This window comes from Pteropus vampyrus, unplaced genomic scaffold (assembly GCF_000151845.1).
Source record: "Pteropus vampyrus isolate Shadow unplaced genomic scaffold, Pvam_2.0 Scaffold390, whole genome shotgun sequence".
NCBI classification, from domain to species: Eukaryota; Metazoa; Chordata; class Mammalia; order Chiroptera; family Pteropodidae; genus Pteropus; species Pteropus vampyrus.
This window is the reverse complement of record NW_011889171.1, coordinates 1540734-1558743: the sequence shown is the minus strand read 5'-3', so window position 1 is coordinate 1558743 and position 18010 is coordinate 1540734. Positions and strand designations below refer to the sequence as shown.

Below are 18010 nucleotides of genomic sequence, written 5' to 3'. Positions count from 1 at the left end.
TACTCTTGATAAAATATGGTATTTCTTAAGACCTCTCCTATGCAACAGACAGAAACTAAGTTTCTTTAGTTGACTCTTTTGATAGTCTTTCATGCATGGACACGGAACTATTTTATATTTTATTCTAAGCAAAAGTGATTCCATTTCTCCTGGCCCTTTTCCCCATAGCATTCTCCACTTTTCCAGAGTAGTCAGCAGGAAAAGACCTGAAAAATCAATTTACGGAACGGAAATAAACATTGTCATGAGATTTTCCAAAATATGTCGTCACATTCTGACTATAGCATTTTCTTCCGAATTTAGCAACTCTGCTGTCTGTTTCTCAACAGCCACTTGATGGAAAAGTACATAATGGAAAGTGCTTTCTTGAGGATGCACAAGTATTTTAAAGTGTTAGTTTGATTTCTTTCCCCCAAAATCAAGATGTGGTAACAGAAAGACATAAAAAACAAACCCTTCGCAGAAAGCTGCTGTTCATTTACCTTTAAATATTTAATGAGCTCTCCTGGAACTTCTTTTGAGCCTGACTGAATCAGCTGGCAATGATGGAAGAATTTGTGCACATGTAGATCCTGGAAAACAGATGGGTGCAACCATATGAAATTTGATTCATTACTCTCAAATGCAGGCTCACTCCCTCCCCCTCCTCCTTCATCTTGCAAACCTATTTATTTGGGTATTCTAATGCCCAGACTCAGCAGCTGCAGCTACCAACACATGTGTTCATGCCCTACAGGCCTCTTGACCGTCACACAGGCAGCAAGACCAGGTAAATTCAAGATGTACCTGAGCACACTGGGTAAGCTGCAACTTATGCCCAACTAGTCAACATTCATTTAATTCCTTTTCTGACTTGTAGTGTAGTCTCTGAAGTCAGGCTGCTTCTACATTTTAATAAAATGAGCAGGAACAGAGGTCTGTACTGGCAGGTAATGAAAAGATAGCAGCAGGAGGATACCAGAACAATAGTCTCAGGCATTCAGTGCACTTCATAGACAAGTGAGTCCAGCTGTCCTCTATGGAATCTATATACACTGATCTTGCAGACAGCATGAACTCTATCAGGAGCTGGAATAATGAAAATTGGATTTTGATCTGCTTCCTCTAATTATTACTTGTGTGATTTTGGGTAAATCATCTAACCGGACTGAGTCTCAGTTTCTTCATCTATAAAATGGGTACAGTGGGCAGGGAGAAGTGAGAAGGACTGTGGGAGGCCACACCAAGGAGCATGGACTTCACCTTCTCTATCTGTGATTTTCCAAACTGGGCTTGAGGTTTCCCACAGACATTTGATTGTAAATTCATGGGTGCTGAGGCTAAGAGTCAACTGTAGCAGCTAGCCGCCCATGCACGATCTACTGACTTCAAATTTCTGTGTTCAGCTCTAGTCTAACCAGAAGAACACCAGACAAATTCCAATAGAGGAACATCTATTGGAATGTCTATAATGTTATTACTAATGAGAAAGACTTTCAGGCCACTTCTCTAAGGCTGGAGAAATCAAATAGTCTATTTTAATTAAGAAATATACTTGAGTATTAAAAGTGGCAAAATTCAGTTGATGCAACTTACTTGAGGGTAAATAGTAGACTCTAAGTGGCTTTTAATCTTCAGCAAAGGCTTTGCACCATCTACCCACTTTATATCCACATTAGACTGCTGTGAAGAGAAAATACATACATGAGTTTCTATAGCATAGCAATGGATAGATGAGCAACCTATTACACCTTTATGGATTTCAACATTTCTTCCCCCAGAAACAAATGTGTTAGTTTCACACAAAGGGAATTATTGGAGAAAATAACCTGCCTTTAGAATAAATGTATCCTAGATCATTTTGAATTTCCAATCCTTTGCTGACTGATAGTTTTATAAATTACAATAAAAATCAACTACAACATAAATGAATATTTAAAATGATACACAAAGTCCAAGCCCCATTATTTTAACTTGTTATTAGAATCAAGACATGAGGCTACTTTATCAGACTATTATAAAGGTTTCTAATCACTTGTTTTTCATACTTTCCTTTGTGATGAACCAGCACCATTCCTCAGGCCACACCTTGAGCTGCTATCAACTAGACCAAACTATCAACTAGGCCAAAGAATTGTACTTTTTCAACATTTCATCATGATTATTTGAACAAATGCTGATATTTTCCTACCCTTCTTGATTCTTCATCATTCAAGTTCAAGTAGCCTGGGGGAAGATTGGCTGAAACTGGCAGCTGCTGCTCAAATGTGATGATTCTGCCATCCTTCAGCAAAGGTACCCAGGCAAAGCCAACTGCCAAGACAATAATCAACCATGAGAAACGAAATCAGAAATACTATTAACTACACAAATGTCTAACTGCTAGGGAGCGGGACATGGTGGTGATATTTCTGAGGATGTGCATGAGCAGTCCAGGTGTTGGGCATCTGAGTACTGGGAAAGAAACCATGAGTTCGGGTCACTTCCTAATCTCAGCCTAGCCACTAACAGGTTACTCTATTTCCTTGACTATAAGAATGGGAACAACAAAAATAAAAATAATAAAAATGGGAACAATACATAGCCTTTCCATCTAATAAAATTATTGAGAGACCAAAGTGGGATAATGTAAAACACTTTAAAATTTGAAAAGTGTGTCAATATCATTATCTTTACACTTTTGGGAATAACTTCGGGTAGACTTAGTTTTTAAAGATTCAGATCTCTCTCATCCATCCTTACTAAGAGTGCAGTCCCATACCTGAGCCTATGTCAGATAGTAATCGCCAGGGTCCAAAATTTCTTATAGGAACTCTAAGGTAAGAACTATGGAAGATTAAGGTCACAAGTCAAATTTGCATTCCACATTTACACAAAGCTGTATTTGGTTGGGCAGTTTTCTTGATTACAGAGGAAGAGGTGTTGTAGGAGAATGTAGTCAGGGCACAGTGTTTACAGATGAATCCACTGAGATCTCCACCACCTCTTGACAGTTCTATCCAAAAGAGCCTTTTGGCTTTCTGTTAGAAAACTCATCATGTTCTGGCTAAAAAAGCCAGAACCATCTGTGTCCATATTTCCATTATAGAGATTACTCTAGCATTCAAGTGTTTAAACTCAGCCATGGGGCGGTGCGGGGAAGCTTGCTCTGGACTAAGTTTTGGCGTATGAGAAGGGGTATTGGCTGGAAAGCACTTTTTAAAGCCATTGCTTTCTGATTCTTTAAAATTCTTTGCATGAGTGTGTGTGTGTGTATGTGTTTATACTGTGAACAAAGAAGTCAACACAAATCTGGTTAGAATGTTTTCATTCATGTATGTAATTTGGCAAGTTCTTTAATTCTTAAAAGAATACTAATATGTTTTCTCTTAGACTAAATGGTTTTCTCAGACTCTGAGAACTTGCCTAAAGGGCATGTTTACTAGTACAAGTTCAGAAATGGTTTACCAGACCTCTTCTTTTATACGAGGCACAGGAAAGTAACATGAGCAGAAGAGCCATTCAAAAGGACTCTGCCAAAGTAGTTAAACTGAAATTTAGACAAATGACCAAAGGTTTCCAGCTCAGAAAATAGGAAAATGAAAAGAAAATACATTTCTTATTCTTAGGCAACATTTTCTCCTCAAAGAGATTTCTGAGATATAATTCAGATACAATTCAAAATATACAATGGTTTTTTTTTATTATATTCACAAAGCTGTGCATTCATTGCCACTATCTAATTCTAGATAATCTAATCCAAGAGACTCCATACCCCTTAGAAGTCACTCCCTATCTCCCTTTTCCCCCAGTCCCTGACAACCACTAATCTACATTGTGTCTTTATGAATGAAATTGCTCAGGCAAGATTTTTGCATTGTGAATTCATCACAGCATGGCCAAGTGTGTCTTTCTCAGTCAAAACTCATATAGAGCACTTGGAAGATGTAAAGGTACAATGTCGAGCACAAGCCATCCGGCTCAAAGGTGTGAAGCCAATTCAAGGATGGACAGTTAAAAGTGATGAGTGGCACATCAAATAATCGTCTCATGCTGCACTGAGCATCTTGTCTACTTCTGTCTAGGATTTGGATAAAGAAATAGGAATTGGCCTTTCCGGAGGTACACTGTCATGGATTCTCATTGTTCTGCCAGATTTCTTCTCAAACCTCAAGGTCTCTGTCCTGAACAAACTATAGTTTCTATGGGGATACAGAACAGGATCACACTATCCACAAATAGAACTTCCTAATATTCCATTCTGCCGCTGGCTGGACAGACATCACTCAGATGTCTCACTAACACCTCAAACTCAACATCAGTCCAAAATTGACCACTCTCACTCCCAATTCTGTCACATGGCAATACCGTTGACTCTTGAACAACATGAGGGTTAGGGGCACCAACTGCCCACACAGTTGAAAATCTGTGTATATTTAAATTGGTCCTCTGCATACACTGATTCCCAACCTCCAGTTGACCTTTGAACAACACGGGTTTGAACTGAGCAGGTCAGCTGAAAAAAATCCACGATTAAGTGGACCCACGTAATTTGAACCCATATTATTCAAGGGTCAACTGCACCTTCTTTTCAGTTTTGCAACTTCAGCACTAACACTGAATCATCTCTCTAGTAGCCAATCATTTGCCAGGTCCAATATATTCTTCTTCTGCAATTCCTGTTTTCTCCATCCCCCTGCTACTACCATTGTGCACTCTTCTTTCTTTCCTGGACTTTTGAAATATCCCCCAACTGCTGTGTCTTCCTTCCTTCTTCCTGCTCCAACTCACCTTACTCATTACCTTGTGGCCTGACTGGAATCCCTGCAAAATAGCCCTTACTGGTATTTATAATCCTTCAATAATTCCATATTGGTGACAAAATAAAATAAAATATACGGCCTGGCATTCAGGGTTTTCCACGATCTGACATCACCTTTTCAATGTCCTATGATTCCCCTCCCAGCACCCTGTGCTTCCGTCGTATTGAACTAGTTGTAATTCCCTGCCCATACTCCTCAATACTCTGCCTCTGTACTCAGGACAAACTGTTGCTTTATCCTGAAACCCTCTACCTTCCTGTCATCACTGCATTATCATACTCTACCCAACCCCTTAAGGCCTTACCCAAACACCATCTCCTCCTGGAAGCCTTCCCTGATTCCCAGCCACTTGTCCCTACACCAGTGGAAATAATAACTCTCTCTTCTCTGAGATCACATGGCACTACTTTCCTGATAACCACTACTTTCAGTCATGTATTATAGTTGTCTACATAGGTCTATGTTCCCCACCACACTAGATCATATGCTCGCTGAAGATGAGATCTATGTTCGACTCTCCACTGTATTCTCCATAGTACCTACTACAACATCTTGCATATAATACACAGACATATTTTGCTAAATGAATGACTAAATGGATGAATTTAGGATTGATCCAGGTTAGTTTGGATCAAAATCCTAGGGCATGCTGACATTTATATTGTGGGGCACTTGTATGTTTCCTCATCAATGCTTCCTGTTGGTTTATCTAAAGCCTTGCTGGATGAGACCAGGACATGTTTTTTCACTACCCACGCTTATTCGAATTCATTAAATCTGTTCTCTTATTAGAACCAGGCAGCCCCCAATATCTCTCAGACACAAAAATGCCCCTAGCCCTCTTCCTCATTGAACAGAACTGGAAAATCCTGGTTCCTGGGCTATTCTACATAAAAGAAATAATAAAAATACAGCATGGCAATATGAGTCTCTCTCTGAGGAGGGCACTGTTACTTATGTTGCTTATGATAGTCCAGGCACAATGGCAAGCATTTGGTCATTTGATAGAAATGATGATAAAAGTAGCATATAATTCATTTTTTACCAATAAACTTTTAAACTCAGAAATGGATTTATTGGTGGGAGGAAAGTATGGTCTGTGGCTTAATGAAAAGAGGCTATATTATAGACAATTTCCATCTCAAATAGCTAAAGAGAGACATTAAAAGCACACACATACCTGGAATTTCAACTGTGTCCTGCTTTTTGGTTGTTCCCTTTGTGTTAATTTCACAACTTACATGATAAAAAGTAAAAAGCAAATGATGTTTTTGATGCAAGTGAATGGGAAGCTCAACTTTAATCTGAAATGATAACAAGATTACATGTAGAATTGTTTTGTTTTAATGATCAAGCTGGACTGTCAGTCCTTTAGTCAGTTTCATCATACTTTTCCAATGACATACTTTTCTGAATGATAGGCCAAGTAGTCAAATATATATTATTTAAATGCACTCTAAATGCTTTCCTAGTCAGTTTGTTTGACAACAATATTCTGGGTTGTGAGGACTGATTTACTACTTTTACAGGAAAATCCAGGGGATTCTCCTGCATTTGTCTTCACAGCAGGATTTTCTAAAATACTGGAGGAAAAACTACATCCTCACAGTCGAGGGATGCTCTGTAATTCAATCTGAGTCAGTGAATGCAGTCTAAAATGGGCACTGAATTTGACAGGTTACCTTTTTCTAAGTTGCTGCTCTCCTTTGCGTGAAAAAAAATTAAGTTGTGCAAATAAAAGTGCAAAAAGTCACTACAGTATTATGGTATCCGCAAATTACAGTTCATATGAATTTCTTTAAAAAGAAAACACAACTTTATCCTTGAATAAAGAAATAATTGTTATCAGTGACACATGGATTTCATCCTAAAAATTAATACTTTTAATATAAACATCTCAAGTAATTTTCCAATCAGAACTCAATGGAATGTTTGTAATGCCTCTTGGAAGTATATGAGAAACAAATCACAGATCTAATTGATTTAATGCACATGCATGTATCTGCACAGGAACACATGCAAACACATGTGTGTGCATGCACACATACTTTCCTGGTCAATATATAGTAAATGACTGAAAAGCCTGTTTATTTCTGGTATCCTAAAGATAATATGAATTACGTACTACATGATCAAGTTTTCTGTAGTGACTGGTATTAGTTATATAGGGGGACATGTTGAACAGCTTGGTGAGGGACATCTGGCCTAATTATCATTCACACATGGCATTGTTCTGATGTTATAACTAATTTCTGTTGTAGGTATATTTCACCACAGAACATGCCTATTCACAGCATTCAGACCATCTGGGTATCTAATGCTCTGCTGTACATATAAATACGGTCATAGTCCTTCCCTGGGTGGCAAAAATGCAAGGCCACTATCCTCCTCCCTGTCTACTGTGAAACTAGGGGCACTGGATTGAGAAAGAGATAAGTGAGGTTTAAGGCTGGAGTAGAAGGCCTCCACACGACTGCAGGTGGACCTGCGGAACATTGTGACAGCAGGAAAGGATGGTTCCAGATAAAGATAGGAATGGAAATATGAGGTCCGAGAAGCAGAAACAGCATAATTTCTGGCCTGGGATACACAGCCAGGTGCCATGAAGACATGTGGGAATCAAAACCAGTCTGCAGATTTGAATAAATCAGATACATACAAATGGGAAGAGGCTGTGACAGAGACACTAAGAGAGCCACCAGGAAGTACACAGAGACATAGAGACAGAGAAGTGGGAAGAAGGAAAGAGGCGAAGACTGAGTCTGAGGAAAGGAGCGCATAGACCGAGAGATCGTGCCACTCAACATTGCACAGAGGCATTTAGTGCAGCCAGTGGGACTCTGGTGGCCCAACCATGCTGTTGTCTCTTGAAGCATTTCACTTACAGAGAGGCTGCACCTTCCCACACAGAATTACAGGAACTAGCTAGAAGGAACTAGACTCAGAAAGGGGAAGTAACTTGATCAAAGGCGCAGAGACAGTTGTTGTGAAAGCTAGGGCAAATAGAATCCTAGTCCCAGTTTGGTGATTGTTTCCTACATTATTACTTCACGCTAGAGCCCTTCAATTAGTGGGCAAATCTTCCACTGTCATCAAAGGGCAGCAAGCAGGCAATGGCCCTTTGTTTTGATATTACATTTTCTATTTTCAAGGAATAAAAACAGTCAGGGATTGAAAGTACAGATAAAATGAAGGACACATCTCAAAGAGAAATAGAAGAGCAACCATTGTTTTATAAACATTAGAATAATGTATTTTACCTCATCATAGAACTCAGGATTTTGGTTGTGATGTGAAACAACAACATAAGCATTTGTGGTGAAAACAGACCCTGCAGGTTTTCCATAAATACACTGCAAAAGAAAGAAACAAAGTCACCACTCTCAACACAGGTCTTCAAATATGATGCTAAGGAACCACATACAGTTACAGGCATCTGCGAGCACCAGGCCATGGCCAAGCCCACCCGGCTCTCACCATGAGCTTATAAATTCCAAATCATTTACAGTCACTCGATATCATCCTCAGACATTGCCTAACTTGGCTGCGTGGATGCTACTGAATTTCGGGTCATCAAAGAAATGCAAATCCAAACTAATTGACAGTAAGAAGTCAAACACAGCTAATCATTTTGGAAGGGAAAAACTCTCAATCCTGGCCTGGAAAGCTTACTTTTCTCATGCTATTTCCATTTCTTAATATGTGAAGTTCCCATTCAGCCAGTCAGCAACATTTACTGAATGCTTGTTGTGCAGTAGGCAAGGTGAGGAGTTACAACAACAACAACAACAACAACAACAACAACAAAAAACAGCAGATACATTCCTAGCCTAAAGGAATTAAAAAGTAAGCTACAGAAAATTTACTGTTCTCTCAGTTTATGAACCACATTTTAAAAGTCACTGGCTTTCCGTTATACCAATAAAATAAATTTAAGGCTTTCAATGATTCCATAGAAAGATTCGATTTCATTTCTAGTGTGAGTTTTCACTTCCATAGGCCTAATAAGCTCAAGGATGAATATGGAGTAAGCATGCCAGAGTACTAATTGCCTTACTCTGTTACTTCAGAGCTGGCCTCCAGGCCAGCTAAAAAATGAAATTGAAACTCCATGTGAGCACAGAGCCATTTTCAGGAACTGCTGAGAGGTAACCTAAGAATCTTAAAGTATACAAAAGGATATTGCATGGGATATTACAGTTATTCTCATCTGCACTGAGGGGAGAATCAGAGAAAACAAGCTTAATTTGAGCCAGCTAATACTTAATTTAACTTAGGTTTCTCTGTGGAAAAAAAATTTCTTCAAAAGTAGGGACTATTAAACACTCAAAGACTTAGGGGCATTCTAGCCTCTTAGGTGGTTTGAGTGGAAGGCTAGCCACCCATCTGTCTGATTTAGGCTCAAGCTAGAGAACTGGGAAGCCAGATAGACACTCTGTGACAGTAAAATGTTCCAACTTCTCTTTCAGGCCTCAGATTAATGGGCTAAAAAGTAAAAACCAGCTATAAAGAGTGAAAAGGTAAAGGCACTGTGAAGTCACAGGTATTTAAGGATCGCTGTATCAGATACTGAGATACTGAGATGCTGCTTTTCATAGATCACTAATCCAACTTTAGAGGCACCATTTGGCCAGTCACAGAGTAGAAGTCATATCTCAGATCAAAGGAGTCATGCTGTGCTTCTGTTAGCTCAAAGCCCGTTCAGGTTTCAAAAAGAAAGGTTTTTATTCTCTCCTGACGGTACTATTATAAACCGTCAGGTCATAGGAGAAAATGACCTTGTGCTTGGGCATCAGTGAATGCAAAATCAAAGTGGAGCAAAGGCAAAATTCTGGTATATGAAGCTTATCCATTTTTAAAGTTCCTACCTTATTTTGTTGTTTCTTAATATTTAACTAATCCTTACAGCTAAGTGTAAGAGTAGAAAAAAATATTACATTTGTCACTTTAGCACATTTTCATTTGGATGTTTAAAGAAATTAAACTTAGCATATGAAAGTATTAACACCTCTAGTTCTACCAAAAATTCTATCTCTACTAAAATGCTTATCAGTATGATAAACGAACCTTTAGAGCTCTGGCATCACTTTCATCTGAATCCCGGAATTCCACACAGACCGCAATGTTCCTTGCCTAAAATGATTAATCACTCAAAATGAGTCACAGAATGAGAAAATTATAAATAAAATTTCATACTCCAAAATGTATATAGTTTACACTATTTACCTTGGCAAATGTTTTCTGGCTGTCGTATTTTAATTGCAAGGGATATACATACAGATGGTTTTTGTAAATAGTAAATGGATAACAATATTTTGTCATTTCTGGAACAAACTCTTCAACCTCCACAGTAATATTCTGACAATTCTTTTTGAAAGGCTTCAGGGGCACATATGAAGAAGTAATACAATCTATAGGCAAAAAAAAAAAGACAAAGATAATACAATTTAACAACCATTAACACATTCCTACATTTGTAAAATATACATTGATTGTGTTCTCCAGGAACGATTTCAAAAAGAGAATCTTTAGTGATTGACAAAATGTCATACAACCACTTTAAAGAGCCCAAAAGGACAAGATGGGGTAGTCTGATGCTGGTTTCAGTGGAATCCTTCAAATCAGACATGGATTGCTATTTCAATCTCAGTGTAGATTAGACTGATTTGCCAAATATAACACATCATAATTTTGGCAAATTTAAACTCTACAAAGAAATTCATTACATTTTTCCTCCTGTGGCTGCAATTTCACTTTCACTGCAAATTTTAATTGGTATCGGGAAATAACAGAAAATTTATGCCTCCAATTATCTCATGGCTAAAAACTTTTAAAAAGTTAACTTGGTGCAGGTACAAATTTTCACCTACGAAATAATGGCAGCCTTTTGAATCTACAGACCTGATGATGTGTTATCAATGATAAATTCAATACTCGTGAGCATGAAAACTCAAAGCCTTTGAGAAATGTAGCAGTGTATGTTTTTGAAGTAGCCACTGTGGTAAAGATTATTCATATACTTAAGGAGCTCTAAGACTGCTTTTCCTTGCTGCAGAGCCATACTGACAGAAGGAAGACCCAGGGAGAGTCAGACATGAGGACACAGTATATGTTTTGGGTGGGGTTTTCTCTGATTATAGTGATACTTACAATAAAATATCAGGAGTAAAGATACACAGACACAAGTGATCATTCTTCTGGTCTTCTTTCTCTGTATACTTTATATAATACAAAAATCCTACTATATGTATAGAAATTTATTACCCTTTTTGGCATTTTATCTCATGTCTTATTCCGTGAATGCTTTATAAACATTTTTTATGGTTTCATAAAATTTCATGACACCGTTGTACCATAATTGCCTAATCTCTAACTATAACAGTGTTGGACTCTTTCATTGTCTCCAATTTTCCTTCAATATAAACAACACTACAAAGAACATCTTTATGTGTAAACTGTCTAGATTTCAAATTATTTCTTTAGGAAAACATAATCCATTGTACTCTTAAATGCTTTCAAATGTAAATTGCTACTCCCCTGCTTACAACCCTTTAGTGACTTCTCATTGCACTTGGAATAAAATCTAATCTTTTAAGGAGGTACCATGGTCTACACAATTCCTTGCATAACATGACCCTTTCTACTTCTACTTCATCTTCTATCTCTCATGTTCCCGTCACATGCCACACGAGAGCCACAGTAGCTTTACATTCATACAAACCAAGCTGTCTCCCACCTCAAGGTCTTTACATATGCAATGCTCTCAATGGGGGCTGTATAGTCCCAACCACTGTCTACATGGTGGGGTTTCCTTGGCCACAAATTTTTTAAAATTTTTATATTTTTATTATTTTTTCAATTACAGTTGACATACAATATTATATTATGTGTACAACATAGTGATTAGACTTTATATAATTTATGAAGTGATCGCCTTGATAAATCCAGTACCCATATGACACCATACATAGTTATTACAATATTATTGACTATATTTCTCATGCTATATCCTATATCCCACGACTATTTTGTAACTACCAATTTGTACCTCTTAATCCCCGCTCTCTTCACCCTTCCCTCCATACCCCAATCTGACAACCATCAAAATACTCTCTGTATCTATGAGCTTGTTTCTCTTTGTTTGTTTGTTTATCCTGTTCTCTAGATTCCACATATGACATTTGTCTTTCTCGGACTTACTCCACTCAGTACAATACCCTCCAGGTCTATCTATGTTGTGGCAGATGGCAAGGTTTCATTTGTTTTTATGGCTCAGTAATATTCCACTGCATATATATACCTTATCTTCTTTATCCATTCATCCACTGATGGATACCCAGGATGCCTCGGTATCTTGGCTATTGTAAACAATGCTGCAATGAATATGTGAAGTTATATGTCCCTTTAAAGTAGTATTTTGGGTTTCTTTGGATAAATATCTAAAAGTGGGATAACTGTGTCCTTCTTTGTCTCTTGTTATAGCCATTGTTTTAAAGTCTATTTTGTCTGGCATAAATACTGCTATCTCGGCTTTTTATTTTCATGAAACATCTTTTTTTATCCCTTTACTTTCAGTCTATTTCGATTTGAAGTGAGTCTCTCATAGGCAGCATATGTAAGGGTCTTGTTCTCTCATCAGTTCAACCGCCATAACTTTTGATTGGAGCATTTAATCCATTTACACTTAAAGTAACTGTTGATAGATATGTAGTCATTGCCATTTTATTATTTAAATATTTTTATCTTTTATTTCCTTTTTCTTCTTTTAAAAAAGCCCCTCCAACATTTCCTGTAGTACTGGCTTGGTAGTGATGAACTCCTTTAGCTTTTTCTTGTCTAGGAAACTTTATCTGTCCTTTGATTTTAAATGATAGCTTTGCTGGGCAGAATAATCTTGGTTGTAGGCCCTTGATTTTCATCACTTTGAATATATCTTGACGATTCCTTCTGGCCTGAAAAGTTTCTGTTGAGAAATCAGCTGACAGTCTTATGGGAGCTCCCTTGTAGGTATTTTGTTTTTCTCTTGCTGTTTTTAAGATAAGTCTTTAACCTCTGGGATTTTAATTATCGTATGTCTTAGTGTAGGCCTCTTTGGGTTCATCTTGTTTGGGACTCTGCACTTTCCAGTGGAGGAGCTACTGTTCAGGGGCTGACCCTACAGAGCAGGATTCATTTTAGCAGGGCTCTGGTGTCTGCCCTGTCTGCCCTTTGGGCATGTTGTCCTCACATGTGACCCTGGGTGGTACTCTGGCTCAGAGAGAAGCCAGCCATTGGGTGTGCAGGCTGGGGTCTCTTGGGAGGGGGCCTGCTGCAGGGGCTGTGCCCTGCCTGGGACCACCTGGCATGAGCCACCAAGCAATCTGCAGATGGCCACCACCCATGCTGGGCTTGGATGTGGCTTGAGAGACCAAGCTGCAAACTGAGGCCAGCTACTGCTAGTGCCGGAGTTGGGGCTGCTCAGCAACAGGTACAGTGTACCCTGAGGCCAGATGCTGCTTGTTCTGGTTTTGTGAACCTTTAAGAGATTTTAGGAAAATTTGCAGCATGAGCCAAGAGAGGCCATTTTTATGGAAAAGTCACTGGAAGCAGTTTGAGTGGGCCCACAAGTTGGGAGTGCAAGGTCTCAGGAAATCACCAGGGCAGGGCAGGTCTCAACAAAGAAACAATGGCCTCTGCCAATACTTCTGTCTGGGAGAAAGCTACCCCTCCAGCCTTTGCCCTGAAGCCAGACAATTCGGTTCCTCTCCATATGTCCCTGGCACCTCCTGAGCTGCTGCACCAGAGCTGGAGCTCAGAATGAGTCCATTGGCAATTAAGTCTGCACGTGGGCCCCGTGAAAGGAATGTATGTGACTCCAGAGGCCCTTCATCTCAGCCACAATCTCCTCTGGTTTTCAGTGCCAGAAGTATGGGAACTTCTCTTCCTGGCTCTGGAATCCTGGGCTGGGGAACCTGGTGTTGGGCCAGGACTCCTTGCTCTTCTGAGAGGACCTCCACAGCCAAGATATTTCTCCCAATTTTCAATTGCCACATGCAGGTGGGAGACCAGCTTGTTCTGCATCTCTGCTCCTCCTACCAGTTTGAGATGGTCTCTTCTATATGTCCCCTGTTATAGGACTTCTGTTCAGCTAGACTCCAGGCGACTCCCAATGATGGCCGTTCTGTAGTTTAGTTGTAATTCTGATGTGGTTGTGAAAGGAGGCGAGCACAGTGTTTATCTACTCTTGATATCTTGACCAGAAGCCCCCTCGTCCACACTTTTTAAAGCATCCCACCCCAATCACAGACTGAAATTAGTTACTCATTTGTTTTCTTATTTTTTGTCTATCGCTCCCTCTAGACTTTAATTTCCATAATTTTAAAGCACCTGGTAGGTATTCAATAATTGTTTACTCAATAAATTCTTATTCAGTGAATAAATGGATAGACAGAATCTCAGAATTAGAATGCCTTAGTTATGGACTTCTATAGATGACTATTAACAAATTGCACTCCGGCTTGTGATAGGTGATGGTGCCTGGCCAAAACGTAGCCAGCGTCACTTTAAACAGTTTTGTAAAGCTGACAGATGAGCAAAGGCATCTTGCTGTTTTAATTTCATTAGTAGCATTAAAATGGTTGAACATTTTTTCAAATATGTACTAGCCACTTCATTTCCTGTAAAGTGTCTTTTGTGTTTTCTGTCTATTTTTCTCTTGGGATCTTAGATCCTCATCTGTAGACAATAAAAGAACTTTTTGATGAAACTTATCCAAGGCAAAAGGCAGTAGAAAGTGACCAGGACACATTCACAACACATTATATATTTAACAGCATCTGATAAACTTTCTGTAACTATTCACCACCATATGCACCAGGTTGAGTTAGTGTCCCCCCAAAATTCATGTGCACCAGAATTTCAGAATGTGACCTTATTTGGAAACAGGGTCTTTGCAAGATGAAATTAGTTAAGATGAGGTCATACTGGATTAGGGGTGGGCCCTAAATCTAATGACCGGTGCTCTTAGGTAAGGGAAGATAGCCATGTGATGATAGAGGCAGAGACTGGAGTGATACAGCTACAAGCCAAAGTCTGCCAAGGATTGCCAGGAGTCAGCAGAAGCTACAAACATGCAAGGAATGATTCTTCCTTAGAGCATTGTACTCATGAATGCTTGTGAACATAAACCTTGATTTTAACTTCTAGCCTCCAAAACCATGAAAGAATAAATTTCCCTCATCTTAAGCCACCCAGTTTGCAATACTTTCTTACAGCAGCCCTAAAAACTAATACACCATGTAAACCTCAAGAAAAATATAGAAAATATAAAACACTGAGATCCAGATATAGTCCTTAAGGCTTATTTGCAGTATATGAATTCTTACTTGATAAATCCACAGGAACACATTCTATGGTGATGTTTAGGTGCCCAGGAATAATCTGCAATTTGGTCTTCTCTGGCCTAGGTGTAAAATAAGAATATTTTATACTTAAAAATTATGATTACTAAATGCACTGGTTACCCTGTATGCAAACTTAAATTTTCTTTCTTTTTTTCAAACTTAAATTATTAAGCATTCAGTTTCTCTCATATATGGCTCACATTCATCATTTTAATTATAATTCATCTATTATATTGCTTTATTGAAATAACTCCACACACTTACTTCTTGTACTCTGAGAGGAACTTGAGAATGTCTTCATTTGAAAGCTTGCTACTGTCTTGTTTATACAAAGGAGAAAATCTCCCATCCAGATCCAGAGAGCCTTGAATATCTTTGAAAATTGGTCTAAAATAGCAACAGAAGGTTTTTGTTTTTTTTTAAATCTACAGGATTGATAAACAATGATAAAATTAGTGAAACTACTTTGGAAAATAATTTGGCAGTTTCTCAGGAAATTAAGCATACACCTACTCTATGATCCTACCATTCCACATAGTACATGAATGTTCCTAGCAGATTTATTTGTTATAGCCCCAAACTGGAAACAACTCAGATATTCACCCACAAGTGAACAGATAAACAAATAGTGGTGTATTCATACAATGGACTACTACTCAACATGAACAACTGATACATACCACAATATGGATGAATCTCAAAAAAAAACAGACTGAACAGAAGAAATCAAATGCAAGGGTGCATGATTCCACTTATATGAAGGTCTAGAATAGATCAAAGTCATGTATAATTATAACAATTAGACTGGTTTTTGCTTGTGTGGGGATGAGATGGCTGACTAGACAGAAATGTGTGGAAATTTTCTGGAGTGATTTACATGTTCTCTATCTTGGATGGGGTGGTAGTTACATGACTGTATATGTTTGTGAAAATTCGTCAAGTTGGACATGTAAAATGAGCACGTTTTCATCAAAGGTAAAGTGTAACTCAAAGTTGATAACACTTAAATTAGATCTTTAAGATCAATTTATAGAGTTTATAATACATGTAGAGTTTCCAATATGAATTTGAATTATTCCTTCACCCCCTCCCATTTTTAAGCAGCTATTTTACTGCAAAAAAAATGGGAAATAATGTGTAAGTATCCAACAAACTAAAAGCAGCGATAGCCAGAAACATAATTTCTCTGATAGAACTTCTGCAGATGCGGTTATAGGCATTAACCACTGTTCCTACTTTTAAGCATACCTCCTTTATTTTCAGTAAACAGGCGTTTATCATACATCTTTTGAATACTCCAGCCAAGTCTCTAGAGTGAGTTCCTGCCACTGCTGACAACTAAAATAATTCAGGAAGGAAAAAAATAGCATAATTCCTCATCAGAACTGGGCATCAAAGCTTCTAATTTTGAAGATTTTAAAATTAATCTTTCTACTGGCAAAACAGCATGAAGCAGCTACTGCTATGGCAGTATGCCACAGTGGTCTAGAGTAGGCTCAGATCCCTGCTCACAGACATGCTGTGTAAACCTGGGTAAGATTTTTTCTTTTTTTACTTTTGCGCCTCAATTTTCTCATCTCAAAAATGGGGATAATAGTACCCACCTCTTAAGAAAGTATACATTAAGCACTTAGACCACCACCTTGTACAGAGTTAGCACTCAGCGACTATAAATAATAACAGCAGCAGCAGCAGCAGCAGCAGCAATTGACTTTTCAGGCTGGAGCATCACTAAGTATGCTTATATTTACAAGCCACATTTCACCTTTAATGCCTAAATATACTGCCCTCTACCACTCTGCAATTTACCTATCCTTGGCTATCATGTTGTACTATTCTGTAGAACAAAGACAATGTGCTTTTTCATTTACCAACATACAATGCATTTTGAGACCTTCTAAAAAATTAAATGATTATAAAGTGACAGAAGAGTTAATTAACTTAGACTCTCCTACCCTTATGCTATTCCCCAGCACCTACTGGACATAATTGAATTATTCAGAACATGGTGCTCTTTCCCCAGAAGTTCTAGTGAGCTGTACTGGCTGTACCACAAACAAGCCAATGAACCTGTACTTCAAAGGTGAGATAAGTAAGGAACACATTTTAAATCATCGCTGTATATAGACTCGCAAGTTTGGGTGAAAAACATGTAATCTACCATAAGATATGTGGTATAGAGATAACACACTTCCAAATTCACTACCTCTGAGGGGTTTGCCGAATCTGTCAGCAGAAAGCAAGAAAATCTACATTAATTACATACTTGCACTTAACAACTACATTCTTTGCCTTCTCATTTTTTGTTTTCCAGAATTACTCTGTGATAGTTTTTCAAAACATAAACCCAGCCAATTCTGAAATAGTGGGCATACTGCATGTACATAATTCACTACAATTTCTGGTTTTCTGGAAAAAAAAACTTCTATCACTTTAGCAAATAAGTTCTGCTTTAAAACGCAATAAAATTAAATGTGTCAGTCACATCAGTAACCCAAGCCAAAGAAAATTTCCCTGAAGCAAGACATATGAAGAAATGGAAGAGTCTTCAATGCAGAGCAAATTCTAAGAGAAAAAAAATTTAAATTCTGTTATGGACTGAATGATTGTATCCACCAAAAGCTCATATATTGAAATGCAATCCCCAAGATGATTGTATCAGAAAGTGGTACCTTTGGGAGTTGATTAGGTCATAAAGGTGGAGCCCTCATGATAGAGATTAGTACCCTAATAAGAGGCGAGAGAGCTTGTCAGTCCTCTTTCCACCATGTGAGGGCACAAAGAGAAGTCAGTTGTCTCCAACCTGGAAGAGAGTCCTGACCAGAACCCAACCATACTAGCATCCTA

The 18010-nt window shown here is 38.4% G+C and overlaps 1 protein-coding gene across 6 annotated transcripts in view; it reads right to left on the bottom strand.

The window, feature by feature from the left end:
* DOCK11 (dedicator of cytokinesis 11) overlaps positions 1-18010 on the bottom strand; it is a 178262-nt gene that overhangs the window by 79754 nt on the left and 80498 nt on the right. For 5 of the 6 annotated variants that reach the window (XM_011380184.2, XM_011380187.2, XM_023523307.1 and 2 more), the window contains exons 15-23: positions 15428-15550; positions 15146-15222; positions 10008-10192; positions 9849-9914; positions 8042-8134; positions 5962-6085; positions 2171-2292; positions 1576-1662; positions 483-572 (exon numbers count right to left, since the gene is read on the bottom strand). In XM_011380184.2, coding sequence (XP_011378486.1) covers positions 483-572; positions 1576-1662; positions 2171-2292; positions 5962-6085; positions 8042-8134; positions 9849-9914; positions 10008-10192; positions 15146-15222; positions 15428-15550 — 967 coding nt within the window. The remainder of the gene's footprint in view (positions 1-482; positions 573-1575; positions 1663-2170; positions 2293-5961; positions 6086-8041; positions 8135-9848; positions 9915-10007; positions 10193-15145; positions 15223-15427; positions 15551-18010) is intronic. The other variant, XM_011380185.2, reaches the window with a different exon arrangement.